The 19,063-nt window shown below is 40.4% G+C and overlaps 4 protein-coding genes and 1 non-coding gene across 5 annotated transcripts; 3 read left to right on the top strand and 2 right to left on the bottom strand.

The window, feature by feature from the left end:
* Positions 1 to 1,403: 1,403 nt before the first annotated feature.
* LOC4328118 (glutamate--tRNA ligase, chloroplastic/mitochondrial) lies at positions 1,404 to 6,992 on the top strand. Its single transcript, XM_015767357.3, has 12 exons — positions 1,404 to 1,814; positions 2,920 to 3,041; positions 3,319 to 3,501; positions 3,629 to 3,747; positions 3,829 to 3,877; positions 3,987 to 4,088; positions 4,210 to 4,312; positions 4,416 to 4,479; positions 5,519 to 5,633; positions 5,781 to 5,881; positions 6,058 to 6,214; positions 6,533 to 6,992. The coding sequence occupies exons 1-12, from the start codon at positions 1,460 to 1,462 to the stop codon at positions 6,764 to 6,766; spliced, it is 1,704 nt and encodes a 567-aa protein (XP_015622843.1). The 5' UTR covers positions 1,404 to 1,459; the 3' UTR covers positions 6,767 to 6,992.
* Positions 6,993 to 7,796: 804 nt separating this feature from the next.
* LOC4328117 (bifunctional protein FolD 4, chloroplastic) lies at positions 7,797 to 11,131 on the top strand. Its single transcript, XM_015770245.3, has 5 exons — positions 7,797 to 8,076; positions 8,346 to 8,656; positions 9,248 to 9,484; positions 9,572 to 9,739; positions 10,499 to 11,131. The coding sequence occupies exons 1-5, from the start codon at positions 7,848 to 7,850 to the stop codon at positions 10,667 to 10,669; spliced, it is 1,116 nt and encodes a 371-aa protein (XP_015625731.1). The 5' UTR covers positions 7,797 to 7,847; the 3' UTR covers positions 10,670 to 11,131.
* A 2,003-nt stretch (positions 11,132 to 13,134) lies between these two features.
* Positions 13,135 to 16,905, top strand: LOC4328116 (rac-like GTP-binding protein 6). The gene is made up of 7 exons (NM_001406420.1): positions 13,135 to 13,661; positions 14,740 to 14,827; positions 14,911 to 15,020; positions 15,417 to 15,480; positions 16,048 to 16,112; positions 16,242 to 16,307; positions 16,394 to 16,905. The coding sequence occupies exons 1-7, from the start codon at positions 13,563 to 13,565 to the stop codon at positions 16,493 to 16,495; spliced, it is 594 nt and encodes a 197-aa protein (NP_001393349.1). The 5' UTR covers positions 13,135 to 13,562; the 3' UTR covers positions 16,496 to 16,905.
* Positions 16,906 to 17,633: 728 nt separating this feature from the next.
* Positions 17,634 to 17,715, bottom strand: TRNAS-GCU (transfer RNA serine (anticodon GCU)). Its single transcript has one exon. It is a non-coding gene; the product is annotated as a tRNA-Ser (tRNA).
* A 52-nt stretch (positions 17,716 to 17,767) lies between these two features.
* Positions 17,768 to 18,943, bottom strand: LOC4328114 (ubiquitin-conjugating enzyme E2 28). The gene is made up of 4 exons (NM_001406419.1): positions 18,788 to 18,943; positions 18,533 to 18,660; positions 18,298 to 18,402; positions 17,768 to 18,190 (listed from the first exon to the last, which is right to left on the bottom strand). The coding sequence occupies exons 1-4, from the start codon at positions 18,855 to 18,857 to the stop codon at positions 18,047 to 18,049; spliced, it is 447 nt and encodes a 148-aa protein (NP_001393348.1). The 5' UTR covers positions 18,858 to 18,943; the 3' UTR covers positions 17,768 to 18,046.
* Between the last annotated feature and the right edge of the window lie 120 nt (positions 18,944 to 19,063).

Below are 19,063 nucleotides of genomic sequence, written 5' to 3'. Positions count from 1 at the left end.
TATTAATCCATAATTTACTACAGTGATGCTACAAAGGCCAATACCAAAGACGAGACGAGACGAGACGGAGCAGAGCAAGGGCAGGGCAGGGTGCAGACGAAGGATCAAACAACGCACACAACACAACAAAAGACTGGGCAGGGTCGTCGTCGGCCGCCCATGCATCGTCTCATCCATCCATCCATCCATCCATCATGTGCAATTATGCATTTCCTTGCCCTCGTTGTTTTGGCCGGTGGGCTGGTGGAGCCATGTCCTCACCATTTCATCCTCTTATAGCATCACCAACAGATTATCTATAATTTTCTTCTAAAAATTTATTTTTTTTCTAAATTAAAAATAGAAAGTGAAAAAACTCCTCCCTCCAATGGATAGCCTAAATTTAATCCCCAAAACTTAAAAGTGGACCCTTCTGTTAAACTACCAAGAGAAAATTCTGTTTTTTTACGGGAACGAAGGAGAGAGGCAGGATTGTGTGATTGGGAGCGACTTTCGCACCCGCATATAAACGGAGCGAGGAACCGGGAGAAGGAAACTCCAAAACTTGGTAGGAGAGTAGGGGATCTGTTGAAGCTGATTTTTGGACTAAAATCTCTTAAAATTAGTTTTGGAAATCATATAGGTAGACTGTTGGTGATGCTCTTAACCTATTTTTTCCTTCTACCTCCGTCCTATTTAAAGAAAGTGCATACGTCAGTTTCTATGTTTAACGTTTGACATATGTTTATGATTTTTTAAACAGTCATATATAAAATAGTATTCATGTTTTATCATCTAATAACAACAAACCTGCTAATCATAAAATATTTTTTAATAAGACGAACGATAAAAGGTTTATTCTTTTTTTAATGGATTGGGGGGCTGTTTAGATGGGACTAAAATATTTAGACACTAATTAGAAGTATTAAATGTAGACTATTGACAAAACCTATTCCATAACCCTGAACTAATCCGCGAGACGAATCTATTGAGCCTAATTAATCTATGATTAGTCTATGTGATGCTATAATAAACATGTGCTAATTATGGATTATTAGAATTAAAAAATTTGTCCTGCGAATTAGCACCATTTATATAATTAGTGTTATAAGTAGTTTATGTTTAATACTTTAAATTAATATCCAAACATCCGATGTATCCAAACGCCACCTGAGTATATTCTTTTCTTTTCTTTTCACAAGATCAAAGAGATTAATTTCTCTTATCTCTACTTTGCAAGCAACTTTCCAACTCCGCATTTTGCTGGATTAAAACGCTCTGAGGGATAAAATGCCTCACAAGACACTGCTTTGTGGGTCCCACCTGTCAGTCTCTCTTCCTTCGTGGTTGTTGGGCTACTGCAGTTTGTAAGCGCGTGGGCTTTGTTGGGCCCCCAAATATCCCCAAACTCTATCCGCATCGTCATCTTCTTCTTCTTCTTCTTCCTTTTCTTCTCGCAACAAACTCCCAATCTCCGGAGATGATGGCGGCGGCAATGGGGTCGCCATGGCTGCGCATCAGGCTGCTCCCGGAGGTGCCGCCGCGCCTCCTGCGGCCCCACCTCCGCCGGACCCTCTCCGTCCGCGCCTCCGCCTCCGCCTCGGCGTCACCGGACGGCGCCGGCGGCCCGGTGCGGGTCCGCTTCGCGCCGTCGCCGACGGGCAACCTCCACGTCGGCGGCGCCCGCACCGCGCTCTTCAACTACCTCTTCGCGCGGTCCAAGGGGGGCAAGTTCGTGCTCCGCATCGAGGACACCGACCTCGAGAGGTCCACCAAGAAGTCCGAGGAGGCCGTGCTCAGTGACCTCGCCTGGCTCGGCCTTGACTGGGACGAAGGTGAGTTGACCCACCTGATTTCTCTATATCGCTCTAATGTTTTACTGCCTAGGAAGTTAAGTTGTACTCCCTCCGTTTCAAAATGTTTGACACCGTTGACTTTTTTTTACGTGTTTCATCATTCGTCTTATTCAAAAAATTTAAGTAATTATTTATTCTTTTCATATCATTTGATTCATTGTTAAATATAGAGTAAAGTGCACGGGCGGTCCTTAAACTTGCAGGGGTATGTCATCTAGGTCTCTAAACTCTCAAAATACATATCCAAGTCCGAGAACTTGTCATAGTGTGTTATTTAGGTCCCAAATCGCCCCAGCCCCTATAGGATCCTACGTGGCACTGATGTGGCATGCCACACGGACAAGACGTGGCATCATTTTGACTAACAAATGAAACCCATTTATCTTTTTCTTCTTTTCTTATCTTTTCCTCCTCCTCTTTTTTTTCTTTCTTCTCCTTTTTTTTCTTTTCCCGAGTAGAAGAAAGGAAAAAAAAAGAAGAATGAGAAGAAAACGAAGAAAAAAGAAGGGAAAAAGGAAGAAAAGGACATATCACGTCCATATGGCATGCCATATCAGCGCCACATAGGATTCTATAGGGGCTATGTCGATTTGGGACCTAAATGATACACTTTGACAAGTTCTGGAACCTAGATGTGCATTTTGAGAGTTTGGGGACCTAGATGACACAACCTTATAAGTTTAAGGACCGCCTATGCACTTTTCTCTTAAATATACTTTCATGTACACATATAGTTTTACATATTTCATAATTTTTTTAATAAGACGAACGGTCAAACATGTGCTAAAAAGTCAACGGTGTCAAACATTTTGAAACGGAGGGAGTATCATTTTGATGTAGTGCTCTATTGCTGTCCACCGTAGTTAGGCCTTGGATGCTGAATTCTACTCTACTCGAGAGTTCTGGCAAGCTCAATTCTTATGATTATCTGATTGATACAATCTGATTGCTTATCTTTATTGATATTGTGCAACTGTGGAGATGTGTATTTGGTTTTATTAAGCATGGATAAACCAGTGAAATAGTTATTCTTTTTCCTCTATGATGGTAGATGATATGAATGCTCATATTTGTACTTGCTTAGGTCCCGATGTTGGTGGGGAATTTGGGCCGTATCGCCAGTCCGAGCGCAATTCGATGTACAAACAGTATGCCGAGAAGCTGATGGAGTCTGGTGCAGTCTATCAGTGCTTTTGCTCCAGTGAGGTATATTTCTCCCCTTGCATGATCTGCATGTATGTGTGATGCATTGTGTTGCGCTTATACACAGGTTGTTGTAATGTTGGAGTATTATTTTGGTGCTTTTCAAAAAAAAAAGCTTGATCTTTCTGTGTGTTCATATGAAACACTCGTAGTGATTTATTCAACTATGAATACTAAGGGATGAGTTAGTTTAAACCCCGTCAGCAATTTGTCTAGGTTACTTCTGGAATTCTACTGGATCAACTATTTGCCCATTTGATAGCTGTTTCTGTTACTTCAGGAACTTGAACAGATGAAAGAAACTGCAAAGCAGATGCAACTTCCACCTGTATACATGGGCAAGTGGGGGACTGCTTCAGATGCAGAAATACAACAGGAGTTAGAGAAGGGGACACCTTACACTTACCGTTTCCGTGTACCGAAGGAAGGGTCGTTGAAAATTAATGACCTTATTCGTGGTGAGGTAATAACTAGAAACTCTAGCACTGCCACATCGTTGCATTTTTTTTAGCCTTCCACTGTCAATAATTCATGCTTGCAAATTATGAGAAGTGATACACACACACTAAGCATCGGATAGTTTTATAAAGGTCAGTTGGAACTTAGACACGCTTGGTGATTTCGTGATTATGAGAAGCAATGGCCAGCCAGTGTATAACTTCTGTGTCACAGTTGATGATGCTACCATGCGCATCTCTCATGTTATCAGGTAATGTAAACTAATTATTTTGTTATCTTTCCTTTTGATGATTTCTTCCTGAAGTTTGCAATCCTCTTGTTTCTCCCCCAGAGCTGAAGAACATCTGCCAAACACATTACGGCAGGCTCTTATTTATAAAGTAATTTTCTATGCCATTCTTATCTTGTGTATCATTGTTTACAACCTTGACCCTTCGAACTGTATGTCTCAACATAATATGCCTACTGTCCTATGACTGTCTTCTGCAGGCACTTGGATTTCCAATGCCTTCGTTTGCTCATGTATCACTTATTCTAGCTCCTGATAGAAGTAAACTGTCTAAACGTCATGGGGCTACTTCTGTGGGACAGGTAACCAACTAGATTTTGGCAAAATATAGTATTGCAGCTAATTACTCGCCATTTCACATCTTTTCTGAAACACTTTCAATGTTAGAAAAATGTAACAATGTGTCCTCTTTTCTTTGGCCAGTACAAAGAGATGGGCTATTTGCCTCAGGCAATGGTAAATTATTTGGCACTTCTTGGTTGGGGTGATGGTACTGAAAATGAGTTCTTCACCATTGATGACCTAGGTTAGTTTATGAATAATTCGTTCAGTTACTTTCCCTGCACAGTTTTTGAAAATTACAGTCACCATCCATTTACCCATTCTTTGCTGTTATATCTCATTTCCAGTGGAAAAATTCACTATAAATCGTGTCAACAAAAGTGGAGCAGTCTTTGATGCTGTAAAATTAAAGTAAGATCATTTTTTTTTGCCAATCTCCTTCTGGTTGAGTTATCTTCATAGAATTTGTCAGTATTCTCTAATTACTCGTGATATCTCAGTTGCAGTACTATAATTAGTTGAACTGGAGCTTGCTTCCACTTATTGTTATGTTTCTTTAGTCTGATATCAGGCATTATTTCAATTATAAGGGAACCAGTGAAAAGTCATTGTCACTACTCCCTCTATCGCACGTCAAACACGTCACGATCTCCAAAAATAATCTTTTGCTTATAATTTCTGATATACTATAAGGTTTGTAGCAACAAAATTATAACCATATGAAATTAAATTCAAATGTCAATCCAATGATAATATTCACTAATAAAATTTTAATTCATATTATACTAATTGTTGGTATATTTTAGAAGGTGAATCTTAAAAACCAATCTAGTACTGGATATGACACATGCTAGTACTACAAATCCGGACATATATCTGTCCAGATTCGTTGTACTAGAATGTGTCCATAACTCTATATGACCAACAAAGTTAAATGTACAGTGTATCAATGGATTTGTTTTTTTTGGGATGGAGGAAGTAGCTAGTAATTCATAGGTTCTTTTATTTATGAACTCAGACACAAGCTGGGAAGCATGTCCAGTCCATAACTCCATATGACCAACAAAGTTAAATGTACAGTGTATCAATGGATTTGATATACTGTATGGAGTTCGCAAAATCACTCCACATTATGGATCAAAGAGAAACATAAGTCTGATAAGCAATAAATGCAGTGTGTCTAATCAGTAATAAATACGTATTTATGTACTTTGCTGCCTGCTGGTCAGTAGTGTTTGAAAGGCGCATTCCATCATGATAAAGCTTGTTTACTGGGACCTACCCTCAGAAACCACCATCAAGCTCAAACCTACTGATATTTTGTTGGCCTATCTAATCCACCGTTGCCTTTAAGAAGTGCATGTGCACACAACTACTCACTTGAACTGGTGATCATGGAAAATAAACAAACAATCCTATTTACATAATGCATTACTTTTTATATTTGTAGATGGATGAATGGACAACATCTAAGATCATTTCCCCCTGATGTACTCATCAAGAGTTTTGAGGATAGATGGAAGGACACAGGCATTCTCCAGGAGTCTGAAAGTGGTTTTGCTAAAGTAAGATTGGAGGCCTTTTGTTATTTCTACACACCATGGGTGTTTGTACTTTGGAACTACACACTAAAAAGAATTAGGTATATATGCTAAATGGACGGTAACTGATTGGGGAGCACTAATAACATAATTACTTTATTTTTTGCACAGGAAGCGGCTGAGCTTTTGAAGGATGGCATCGATTTGATCACTGATGCTGACGCAGCCCTTTCAAACCTGTTGTCGTATCCCCTCCATGCTACATTAAGCAGGTCTGCAGAAATGTGATGTTTTAAATTTAATCCCTCGGGAACCCTTCATTAATCTTTCACTGAAAGTCCCTTCATAAATTGTCGCCAAAAAAGGAAAGTTTCTTCAGTGAATTGGTTGTTGTGGTAGTACTGTTGGAGTAAACAGTTCGTTTTTCTGTTCACATGTAAATTACCAGTGATGAAGCTAAATCTGTGGTGCAAGACAAGCTTTCTGAGGTTGCATCAGGACTCATTTCTGCTTATGATAGCGGTGAACTTTGTCAAGCACTAGCTGAGGGCCGTGATGGTTGGCAGAAGTGGGTGAAAATTTTTGGCAAATCACTTAAAAGAAAGGTCAGTGCTAATGAGTAATGACAGCAATCATTTTGTTCTTTTGTTCTTAGGTGCCGCTCAAACACAACTTTTTATGGAAGCAATCTGTCTCACCTAAACCTTGATATCTAGAAATGATGAAAATACAACCGAATCATTTGATCTAGACTTTGACAACCCAACCCTAGTAAGCTTCCTTTGTTTTGACTTGTATATACTAACCATCATATTCACCTTAAAATCACATTCAAGCCCATTGTTGCAAATGCCTTTTGTGCCATATATCCTGAATGGAACAATTATAACTTACCTCTTCTGGCTGTATCCATTTGTGACCAGGGAAAGTCACTCTTTATGCCGCTCCGTGTACTGCTGACTGGCAAGCTTCATGGGCCTGACATGGGCGGCACCGTAGTCCTCATACACAAAGCCGGCACCTGTGGAGCGGTCACTCAGCAATCCGGTTTCGTAAATCTCGACGAGAGGTTCAGAATCCTGAAGGAGGTGGAGTGGGAGTCACTGGTACAGGAGCAAGAGTCCCCAGCTGAAACTGCCGTTCCTGCTTCTCGATAGGCTGCAAGATTCAGATCAATCAGGGAGAGTTTTTGTTTTCTGTAATACTCCACTATAAAGCATAGGATATGTTCCATTTTACTACCCATTTCTACAGTTGTGAGGAAACTATAGTTTCGGTTTTCTGTAGTTAATAAAGCGGAATTTTGCTTAGCTGTTCTGTAATTGTCGATTTGAATTGGATTGGATGGCAAAGGTTACGAGGTGATGCTGCTTGTCTTTTTCAGTTGCTGAATCCAAATATTTCTGAGAACAGTAGAACATAGCCTGAATTCTCTACATCTTTGTGACTATCTTTGCAAGATCATGTACTCGTTTAATGGCATCGTTACAAGGAGTGTTAGATATCCACTTGTCCTCCAAAATTTGTTCAAAACAACATTTTGATTTTGAAACCGAGGAAACAACTGGAGCACGCACCCTCTTTGGCTGTGCTCGGGAGTCACTCTCTGGTACACAAAACGAAGCAGCGTTTAGCGCATGATTAATTAAGTTTTAGCTAGAAAACTAGAGAAGCAGTTTGAAAAGCATGCGCGCAGAAAACGAGGGAAGCGAACACAGCCTAAAAGTTGCACATATCTTCCAGCCTTCCACTATTCCAAATGGGCCTAAAATTTAGCTAAAGGGACTATCTAGAGAATTGTCGAAAGTTTTTTAAAAAGAAAACTTTCAAATCTAACTTATAGTATAATTGCAATATAATTTTACTATAACTATAATGTAACTCCTATATAAGTAATAAAATAATATATGTAACATTATATCTAAATTATACGGAGATGATAATGTAGTTACAGTGCAGTTACATAGTAGTTACAATAAATATTACCCCAAAAGTTGCACTTATTTTGAGGGAGTAGTAAATCAATAAATAATCCCTTTTTAATTATTGATTAGACCCTAAAAAATCTTTTATTATTAATGGATTAGCCCTAAACCCTTGTTGTTACGTGGGGTTTAGCGGCTGCTGCATTTACACGCCATTTTTTTTCCGCTCTTCTTTTTCCCCCCTTCTTTTCCCTTCCCGTGCGCCCGCGAAAAACCTCCCGCCGCCGCCGCTCCAGGGCACTAAACCCTAGCCATGGCGTCCTCCATACTCTCCGACTGCTCCTCCTCCGCCACCTCCCGCCTCCTCCCCCTCCGCCGCGCCCTCCTCGCGCCGCCGTGCCGCTTCCGCCCGGCCACCGTCGCCGCGCCGCCGCGGAGGCCCCTCGCCATCGCCGCCCCCCAGCTCCCGCTTCTCCCCCGCGCGCGCGGCACGGCTTCGGCCTCAGCCGCCGCCGCCGCCGCCGCCTCCTCTACCGACTCAGGTGCGCGCGCCCACTTCTCCTCGCTTGCCTGACTGTGAATGTTCTATTCATCCGTGTCGAGTTGTGTGTGGCTGGAAGAGCTCTTCAGGTGAAACCCATTTGCTATTAGTTGCACCTGTATTATTAGATAGTACTATGTTTTTGATTTCGTTGTTGAGCAAGTGTAGTTGCAAATGGAGTATATGAAGAGATCCTTGTATTTTCTGATGCACTGATATGACAATTCTTTTTTTTAATCGTTTTGCATGTGTTACAACTGTGTTCATCAGATGCTTGTGCCAAGATCATTGATGGGAAGTTGGTGGCAAAGCAGATAAGAGAGGAAATCGCTGTTGAGATCGCCAAGATGAAGGATGCAATTGGGGTTGTGCCTGGGCTGGCAGTCATCCTAGTTGGGTCAAGGAAGGATTCTCAAACGTATGTGCGCAACAAGAAGAAGGCATGCGAAGCGGTTGGTATCAAGTCATATGAGGTTAATTTGCCGGAAGACAGCTCTGAGGATGAGGTTCTCAAGCACATCGCAACATTTAACAGTGATCCGTCGGTGCATGGCATCTTGGTTCAGTTGCCCCTACCTCATGTAAGTTTTCAACAATTTTCTTTGGGCCAATGTCTCTGTATAACCTATCCACTGATATTGAATTTTGGCCCTTACCAACTGAACTGGTAGTTAAATGTATTTTTAGTGAGGTACATTCCTAGATATGTATGGCAGTATGGCACACCATGGAAACATTACTTTATGCACAATATTTTCTGGAAATATTGTGATATTGGTGCCATCTCCAATTTGTACACTAAATGTTTCTATTTATGTTAACTGGTTTGATGCTGCTCTTGTGAAAGATATCTGGTCTTAGAAAAATGTGTGCAAACAGATCCTTTGTTTTAGGTAGTCCGTCGCATTCCCTTTGTGGTCTTTCGAGTTTGTTGTCAGCATTTGTTTTTAATTAGATGGTCTATACTGGTGCTTGCAGTTCTCTGTTAATCTTGTTGCATTGTTTGTAGCATATTAATGATGGGGATATTTTTGAATAATTTTTTGATCAAGATACTTTGAATGATTTTACCTGTTAGCATTAAAAGAGGTATTTGCCTGCTAGCATCACACAAGTTTTCCATGTCTTCCATCCACTGAGCATCTGTATTTCTGCTCTCTGATGGTTTGCAGCATATGAATGATGAGAACATTTTGAATGCTGTTAGTATTGAGAAGGATGTTGATGGATTTCATCCACTGAACATTGGACGACTTGCAATGCAAGGTCGGGATCCGTTCTTTGTTCCATGCACCCCTAAAGGATGCATGGAATTACTACACAGATATGGAGTTGAAATCAAAGGGAAGAGAGCTGTTGTAATTGGGCGGAGCAATATTGTGGGGATGCCTGCTGCATTATTACTGCAAGTATGAATTAATTCTCACTTCAATTAGTTGGAGAAATTTTATTGGAGTGTTTAATTAACATGTTTTTATGCCATATGTGATTACTAGAAAGCCAACGCAACTGTTAGCATTGTACATTCAAATACCAAGAAGCCTGAGGAAATAACAAGACAAGCAGATATTGTTATCGCAGCTGTTGGAGTTGCTAATCTGGTCAGAGGGAGTTGGATAAAGCCTGGTGCTGCTATTATTGATGTTGGCATCAATCCAGTTGATGTAAGACACCTACTTTTCTGATTGGCTTCCTTAATTCTTCCTCCCTAACATTCAACAGATCTGTTTGCTTTTAATGCCAACCCATTTCTAGATGGATAAGTTTTATGCATGAAAACTGGGCATGTCATAGCCAAAGTCCCTTATATTTTGGGACGGAGGTAGTTTGAACCTGCTAATAAGATTTCCAATGTTACTGGTTCCCTGGAATATCACCACATTGGTGGGATCCAGATGGCTAATGGTGTATTTGTGTTGTTAATAAAATAATATATAATGCTTTTGCACTTCATGTTTCTAATCATGTTTGGTTCATATATGCAAAATGTCACATTCTTAGAAGGAATATAGTTTTTTTTTTCAAGAACAAAGGGAACATTATTGTCTAGATCCTCGCAGCTGGGATCGAAGGCAGGTAAGGAACTACACCAGTAGACCCTCCTGTGATCCCACTGTTGGACACCCATTTATAAAAACTTAAATTGCCTTATTAAATTTTGATGATCCCATATCTTTGCTGGTAAATTTCTTCACATTGTATATGTGTTTGGGCAATATGTGATGATTAATCAATTTAGTACAAGCCTTCACTTAAATGTTGGCTTGTGCATATCTTTAAGTTTTGTTGTATGTTTTTGTATCCTAACTCAGTTAATACCTCAGAAGGTTCCAAAGAAATTGGTGACTTGGCTGCTTCTTTCCCTACACCCCCTTCCTGATTTCCTTGCATGCTATGCTTACTAGTGATTTGAAATGTCTCAGGATCCAGAAAGCCCTCGAGGTTATCGGCTGGTTGGAGATGTGTGCTACGAGGAGGCCTCCAAGATTGCAGGACTAATCACGCCAGTTCCTGGTGGTGTCGGGCCAATGACAATTGCGATGCTTTTGTCGAACACACTTGAGTCAGCTAAAAGGATACACAAATTCAAATAACTGTGCAACCCTATGGTAAAAAACGGATGAATATCCATTAAAAAAAATGGATGTGTACTTAACCTTTGCTGTAGCCTACCAGATAAGGGTTTTGCTCAACCTTTTCGTGTGCCTTTTGCTGGACCAGGTAACCACAACAATAGTCATAAAAATAAATTTTGACCATGGTATGTTTTTCCTGGCTTGATACCAGCAACAATAACCTTTTCGTTGTATTTGGTAATGAGGCAAAATTGGGATGCCAGTAAGCTTGGATGAACCATCCATCCATCTGATCAGTTAGCAGTATATTTGTTTCCATAATTTGATTGGGTACAATGAGTGGTGGATGCTTCTGCCTTCTGGTCATTGTGACTGCACAGTAGAGGGAAAGAAACAAACAACTGCCCCAATCTAATCCAGCCAGTTGGATCCTGGATTTTATTAGCTGTCAATACTATTTTATGTATGGTACACTGCACTCATGGTTTTGTTTTGGTTCTTGCCAACTGGTGACTACTCATAGCTGGATGGAATTTGGTCGTGTAACATTTCTTTTATAAGAAAAGTTTGTCATGTCAATTTGTCCAATTCTATCACAAATCATATAATACTTGCATTTCAATGCAGGACAGTTTGATATTTTTCTTCGATGTATCAATCTTAGAACTTATAATATGACCAAAGAGAGCTGAAATAGAAATCATATTTCTTGCCCAACATATGAGATGCATCAACTTCACTTCACTTGATGTAGAAGTATTATCTTCCAACTAACAATTTCACTTTTCCTCTAAAGGTTTTTCAGCAACTTTTGTTAGTTGAACTTACAGCATCTTCTTCTGTATATATACTGAATAAATTTGTGCCAAAAAAACAATGAATGACTGCTGAGCAGTTGATTACTGAGTTGGCAAAAACGCCGAGAAGAAAAAGACACAAATAAGGCAATAATGGATGGTGCAGTTTGGGCAGATGGTAGGCACAAAATATAAAAGAACAAAGTAGGTAAAGCGTAAAATGATAAAAATAATAAATCCAATCATCAAAAAGAAGAAAGAAATGACATAAATAAGGTCAGGGCGGTTGTGAATGCCTTCTTAAAAACTTTTCTTGACGTAAAAGGTCGGTGTATGGACCAGTTTTAAAATCCAAATAGCAACCCGATAGGGATAACAAATCGTCCTTTTATAATACAACTATTTTTATTATAATATGATGATTGTAACACATGATAAAAATTACAATAGTATGAAATTGACATTTATTTATTTATGATCACCCATTCCCATGGTTTTGGAAGCTTGAGTTTGACATACTCCCTTCGTCCAAAAAAAAAAAAGACAAACCCTAGGTTTTCATGTCTAATGTGTGACTGTCTGTTTTATATGAAATTTTTTTATAATTAGTATTTTCATTGTTGTTAGACGATGAAACATAATTAATACTTTATGCGTGACTTTTCTTTTTAATATTTTTTATATTTGAAACAAATAAAACGGACGGTCAAACATTGGATACAGAAATCCAGGGTTTGGTCTTTTTTTTTTTTTTTTTTTTTACGGAGGGAGTATGATAGTACTACATATATGTGCACATATATATGTTTCTCGGCCTGACAGACAGGGTTAGGACAATGTAACGAGTACACCAGGTTAGGACAATGGCATCAAGTCATCAACCACCGGTATATAACATCTGTAAAAGCTACAGTACACTGGTACCATTTGACAGTTTGTACACAGGTGAGCTGGAATTAACTACACAACTACCAATTGCAATTGGTATATACTCCGTAGTAGTACTGTCACATTAGCAAGTAATATGGTCTCCATGGGAAACTGAAACAAAGGATATTAATGAAAAAAATTGACTCATATGAAAATCCTGTAAAATTTTACAATGTCCCAAACAAAGCTTTGAATAAACGAGAAAAATATAAAAGCTATATTCAGTCCTAATGAATATTGTTGGCTACATATGTGCTCGGTAGCCACTGGTGCAGTATTAATCTATATTGGTTTGTAGCTGTAGTGGCAACAATTTACATCCATAATGGTTGATATTTTGAACCAAAATCATTTATTTCAAGATACTTATATTATCGTGCATGACTTTTTAATTAATTGAAAGGATATAATTTCTTTCTCGAATTAATGATGACCCTGATCGGTATGGCTTACCGTGTTATAGTAGCCACCCAGTCAGCCGCGCTAACATTTGATCGGCGTTGGTTGGTTGCTACAATGTAAACAACAATTGATCGATATTTTGAACCCAAATAATTTATTCATTATCATATTACATGAGTTTAGAATTACTACTAAAGAAGATTGAATTTTCGCCCTAACTATAGAACAACTAATATACTACAAAATGATAGGGGGGGGGGGGGGCGAGAAAGAGAAATAATTAATGGGCATATGCGTGCGTGATAATCGGGGAGGAGCGGTAATAAAGAAGGAAATGATGCGCGCGCACAACGTGGCCACCTCCTCCACCCACCTCACCCACCACCTCTCTCTCTACTCCTCCTCTTCTCCTCCTCCGTCTCGAGCGAGCTCTCTCCTTCCTTGTCTCGGGTCTCGGCATTGCATTTGCATTGGGGGGCATTGCTATTGCTTCGCTTGCGCTTGGCCACCCACCATTTCGGCGCGGAGAGGAGACCGCTTCACCCGCCGATCTGCGAGAAACCCTCTCCGCCTCGCCTCCTCCACCTCCCAATCTTAACCCAACCTCCCCCCTTCCTCTCGCGTCGACCCCTTGCTTTGCTCCTCCTTCAACCTTCTTCTTTCTTGGAGTTTCTTGAGAGAGAGAGAGAGAGAGAGAGAGAGAGAGAGAGAGAGAGAGGGGGGAGCGGTCGCAGGAGGAGGAGGACGGCGGCGTCTGCTGCGACCGACGGGGAGCGGCGAGGATGAGCGCGTCCAGGTTCATAAAGTGCGTCACCGTCGGGGACGGCGCCGTCGGCAAGACCTGCATGCTCATCTCCTACACCTCCAACACCTTCCCCACTGTGCGTATTCTTCTTCTTCTTCTTCTTCTTCTTCCTCCAAACATTTCCTTTTCTTCTTCTTCTTCTTTCTTTTGCTTCTTCTTTTTTTAATTATTTTTGAAAAAAAATACTTGTGTGCTCGGAGGCTTGGAGCTAGGATTATGGTTCTTGATCTGGATTTGGGCCCAAATTGTGGGGCTTTTCTGATTCGTCCGCCGCTCGTGAATTTGGGACAATGCGGCTTCGAATTCCTGCCTAGGGTTGCCATTCGAGTTTGAGTAAAAAGGGGATCTTTTGCACGGCACCCCGTACCAAATCAAAAACCGTGGCTCAAATCGAAGCCAAATGCTGCCTCATTCGTTCCTCGTGAACGCTCAAACAAAAAAAATGCAGTAGAAAAACAAAAAATTCGTCCTTGATTGCTTGCAGCATTTATGGATTGTAGCAGCATTAGCGGCGGAAAAAAATGCAGGTTTTTTCCCCCCACGATTCATATAACGTCGAATCAGTTTGGCTGGCGTTTCTCTATCAAAGGTGGGAAACCGCGGATCCGCCAGGTCGAGAGCTCGATATCGCTTTCCCGACTTTCTAGTTGTCCTGTACCCTCCTCCACTCACATCTCACACCTTCCCCATGGTTGGTAAGCGCATTCTTTGTTCCTTTCACGCAAATCCACACCCAATCAATTACACACCACCACCCTTGCTTTTCGCGCATGGTTAATTTCCCAATTGCACATTAATTTCCCTCTTTTGAGGAGAGATCTTCAAAAGAAGAGAACATTTCAGCTGCTTTGGGGGGTAGATTAGCTTATTAGAGCCCTGAGACATGGTGACCATGTAGTGGGGGTAGTGTATCCATTGGACCACCTGTGGACTTCTTGCCATGTATAATAGGCCTGGTAAAATAGTAATCTAGTGGAGTATATATCAGTTTTGTAATCTTATCTTTAGGCAAGAGTTTGAGAATGGACTGCACATTTACCATAGATATCTTATCAGTTCTGTAACAGTAGGATTCACCTCATTTTGTATCTTATGAATCGGTTGTGCCTTGAGACGATATGTGCACTCATTGTTCGCGTCATTGCTTTTGACAGGATTATGTTCCGACGGTGTTTGACAACTTCAGTGCCAACGTCGTGGTTGATGGTAACACCGTCAACCTCGGGCTATGGGACACTGCAGGTAATCTGGTTGCGCTGCTATCTAATTCTGCATGCTTGTTTTCTTCTACCAAGTTATTAAGTTTTTCCTTCGGAATACCACAGGTCAGGAGGATTACAACAGACTGAGACCACTGAGTTATCGTGGAGCTGATGTTTTCCTTCTGGCCTTCTCGCTAATCAGCAAGGCCAGCTATGAGAATGTTTCAAAGAAGGCAAGGGACTCACTTTCATTTTCTGTTAATAATATTGATGTGCTCTTTTTTTCTTCTTTCGCTAAAGAAGTTTGTTGGTCATGTTTAATTTGAGATCGTCTGTGCAATGATATGTTGCTTCTGGCATTTTTCTTGTGTTTTTGCCTTCTTCGATGATAAAACTATTACCATGCTGGGAATTAGGCTCCACAAAATTTAGAGCAGGCCTAGATGCATCCTTCAATGGATTATTCCACCCATTAGAGATGATAGATGATGATAATAATCTCATAAATTTATGTTCATAGGTCATTGTCTTATGTTGATACTTGATTTGATCATTTTTGTGGCTCGATTCACTTTTTTAGTCTCCACTTATGGTACTTCTTGTTGATTCTAAACTTTGTTATATTTCAGTGGATACCTGAGCTGAAGCATTATGCACCTGGTGTGCCTATCATCCTTGTGGGAACAAAGCTTGGTAAGAACCGTGCAAGGCTCTATTTTGAGAAATCTAATCTTTTGTACCTGTCACAAGTTCGGTTTTGATTTTGGATGGAAGTAGTGGCATGGGATTTTTAGGTTGATACGATTTTATTTGGTGTGTGTTCTTTTGATGTCAATGCTTGGTACTGGTGACGTCATTTAGTGATAATACATGAAGCAGGGTGCTCTATAAAAGAGGAAAAATATGGATATATAGTACCAGTATATCAATCAGCCATAGTTTTTAGTACTTGCAAGAAATTCTTGTGATAAACCTATTTGAACTGTTTGCTCTTTTGGTTCTACTTTTGTACTATTCAACTTTGGTTCAACAACATGCAACAGTTATACTCTGTCTCACAGATTTGTGGCATTGCACGTTGTCCCTCAGTTTGCTATTGTCATGATGGATTCAGTTTTGTTGTCTTTTTTTTTTTGGCTGGTGTTTCTACCTGTCTTATGAAATTAAATTCCAATCATTCTACAGATAATATCCCCTTCGACCTGTAAAGATCCAACTGTAGCCCACTTACATTTTTCACATTGTTTATTGCACTGGCAGATCTTCGAGATGACAAGCAGTTTTTTGTGGACCATCCTGGTGCTGTTCCTATCACCACTGCTCAGGTACAGTTGTGGCATTGTGGGTTGTTTAATTCCTTATTTACTGTAGCATCAGAGATGTACTTGCAACTCCTGTGGACTACATTGCCATATCTTGATCATTTTTTTGTTCCTTAATTGCCACTTTTGTAGGGAGAGGAACTAAGAAAGCAAATAGGCGCCCCATACTACATCGAATGCAGCTCAAAGACCCAACTAGTACTGCTTTCTTCCCATTTCTTTGCTAAATGTGCAATAACATATAAGATACTAACAGAGATATCCTGCCCCCCCCTGATCTGCAGAACGTCAAGGGCGTTTTCGATGCGGCAATAAAGGTGGTGCTGCAGCCACCCAAGGCGAAGAAGAAGAAAAAGGCGCAAAGGGGGGCGTGCTCCATTTTGTGATCTAATCATCAGTAGACGACGAAGAAGAAGAACGATGAAGTTGCCAGGCTTTATTATTGTTGCGTCTTGCTTCAGCGAAACAGCATTCATGGTCCGGGGATCCTAGTTTACTGGCAGCTGCAGCAAGGCCTCTTTGTCGAGGCAATGAGCGATCCGTTTGTTTCATTTTCTCCTTTCTGCCTTGTGATTATCTCGTGTGACTGACAAGTCGTGGCAATTAGGTAACTTTCCTAGATGGTATTTCCTGTGTTTGAGAAAAAAAATTCTTGTTATCCCTGTTTCATAAGTAGACATGATGTAATCGCACTCAGTTTATTCTTTTCCTTCTTATTTCACTTCAATGGAAAATTATGTTTCCCCTTCATATTCTGTTCTGCAAATGGAGCAAGATCTGTGATGTTCTTCTGACTTGTCCAATTGTTGCATACAAGTGGCCTACTCAACTTCCAATGGTTACCTGGAGTCAACATCTAGCTCTAGTAACATAATGATTTTTCTGGAGATTGTGGAGAGCATGTTTGAACTTTGAAGTAGAGGCCTGTTTGTAAATTATAATATGTGGAATCTGCTGGAATTCTGTATCTTTGCCAGTTACATTTTTAAAGGCCATCTATGCAACAGCCTAGCAGAATCAATATCATACATGCGTACATGTTTGAAAATTGTTAAACTGGATGCAATTTGGTGGGTGGTTGTCACCAACAATCAGTCAAAACCTATCATCTCAGAAGATCACCAGGTTAAATAAAACTCAGCTGGAAGTGCCTGGAACCAAGATATATATATCTCAACTGGTTAATTGGCAATTGTCCCCTGATTTCAAAAGACCCGATTGAGGCCTTCCTTTTGTTTTTCTAAGATTAAATTTAGCTCTCGATGTCGCTGCAAAATTTAAGCACAAAGTTACAAACACATGGATTATAATATCGAGAGCTGTTGTATTATATTTATTTATTTTTCAATCCAGCAGCTGGACTGTTCGCAATTGGGCTGTGGTAGCGTTCGATTCACACAAGGGTAACGCAAAATCCCCCCCCAAAAAAATCGTCTCGAAGTAACCGTAGGGATTCTGAAAGAAAGTGAAAATATATATAAAAAAATATTACGAGTTGGTTGGAAAAAAAATAAAAAAGTTAATCGACGCCTGAGAGATTCGAACTCTCGCGGGGAAACCCCATGTACTTAGCAGGCACACGCCTTAACCACTCGGCCAAAGCGTCGGTTGTGTCAGTGAAAAATTTTCACTTTTAAAGAACAATAATTCCAATTTCACTTCTGACGAACAATAATTCCGTCAAAATCGCAGACTTTTATTATTCCTCCTCACCAAGAAGACGATGGTTTTTGATTATAGGTTAGATGATAACGATGATTCAGATTTGCAACAACAATCCTAATAATTGCAAGCAAGAATTATTACTATCTTTTTTTATGGCACGATCTATATTTCTGAATTCTAATCGACATGCTGGTGATTGACTGATTGTCCCCTGCATCCAAATCCAAATCCAATTGCCATTTCAGCTGCAATTAGCTAGCTTGCAGCTAAGCTTAGCCCATGGCGTACTTCTGCGTCCAGCCTCTTGCGGTGGATTCGTATCTGAGGCGATCAGTCTTGCACATATGAGCGATCTCCGGCACCAGCGGATCGTCCGGGTTCGGGTCCGTCAGCAGCGAGCAGATCGACAGAAGAACCTGCACCAATTATGAGTGAGTTACCATCCACTATTAATCATCATCAGTTCATTACCAATTCACAATGCTGCTGCTGATGATGATGTTGTTCTTGTGTTGTTAATTACCTTGGAGATGGTGAGAGCTGGGCTCCACTGGTCCTTGAGGATGTCAAGGCAGATGTTGCCATTGCTGTTTATGTTTGGATGGAACACCTTGGTCTTGAATGCCACCTGCTCCCAAGATCCCAATCAATGAGTCAATCAGACGCTTCATTTTTCATTTCATGATTGGGTTTCATCAACTTCTTGAATCTTGATTGAATTATGATAGACAAGTGATGTTTGCTTAGTTAGCACATACCTTTGGAGGCTTGAAAGGGTAGTCAGGAGGGAAGTGGATGGTCACCAGGAACACTCCTCCAGAGTAGGGGCTGTCATTGGGCCCCATGATTGTTGCTTGCCAGTGGAACATGTCATCAGACACAGGCCCTGATTGAATTTTCACCAATTCATCAACAACAATGAGAAAATTTAATGCAATAGATCTTCTTGATTTTGTTTCTGAACATTTCTATCTGAAGATTTTCAGGATGTAATGCAAAGATTTGCGTATCACCGGCGCTGCAGGAAGTCGGCGGATCCCTCTGAAGGTCCTTGAGCTCCTTGATTATTCTCCTCAGTGCCATTTTTTTTCCTTTCCTTGATCAGTTCTTGAGATGGGATGGAGGAGTGACTTAATCTCAAGATCAACTGAAGAATGTTTTGTTTCGATGGTCTGGGTACCGATGATCACTGGGCTATATATACCGACATCATTAGCATGGTCCAAATGGTATATGATTCTTGAATGAGACATTGAAAAGAAAAAAGGAACAGGGCATGATAATAATAA

Source organism: Oryza sativa, chromosome 2, assembly GCF_034140825.1.
Source record: "Oryza sativa Japonica Group chromosome 2, ASM3414082v1".
NCBI classification, from domain to species: Eukaryota; Viridiplantae; Streptophyta; class Magnoliopsida; order Poales; family Poaceae; genus Oryza; species Oryza sativa.
This window is presented reverse-complemented; position numbering and strand designations above follow the sequence as displayed.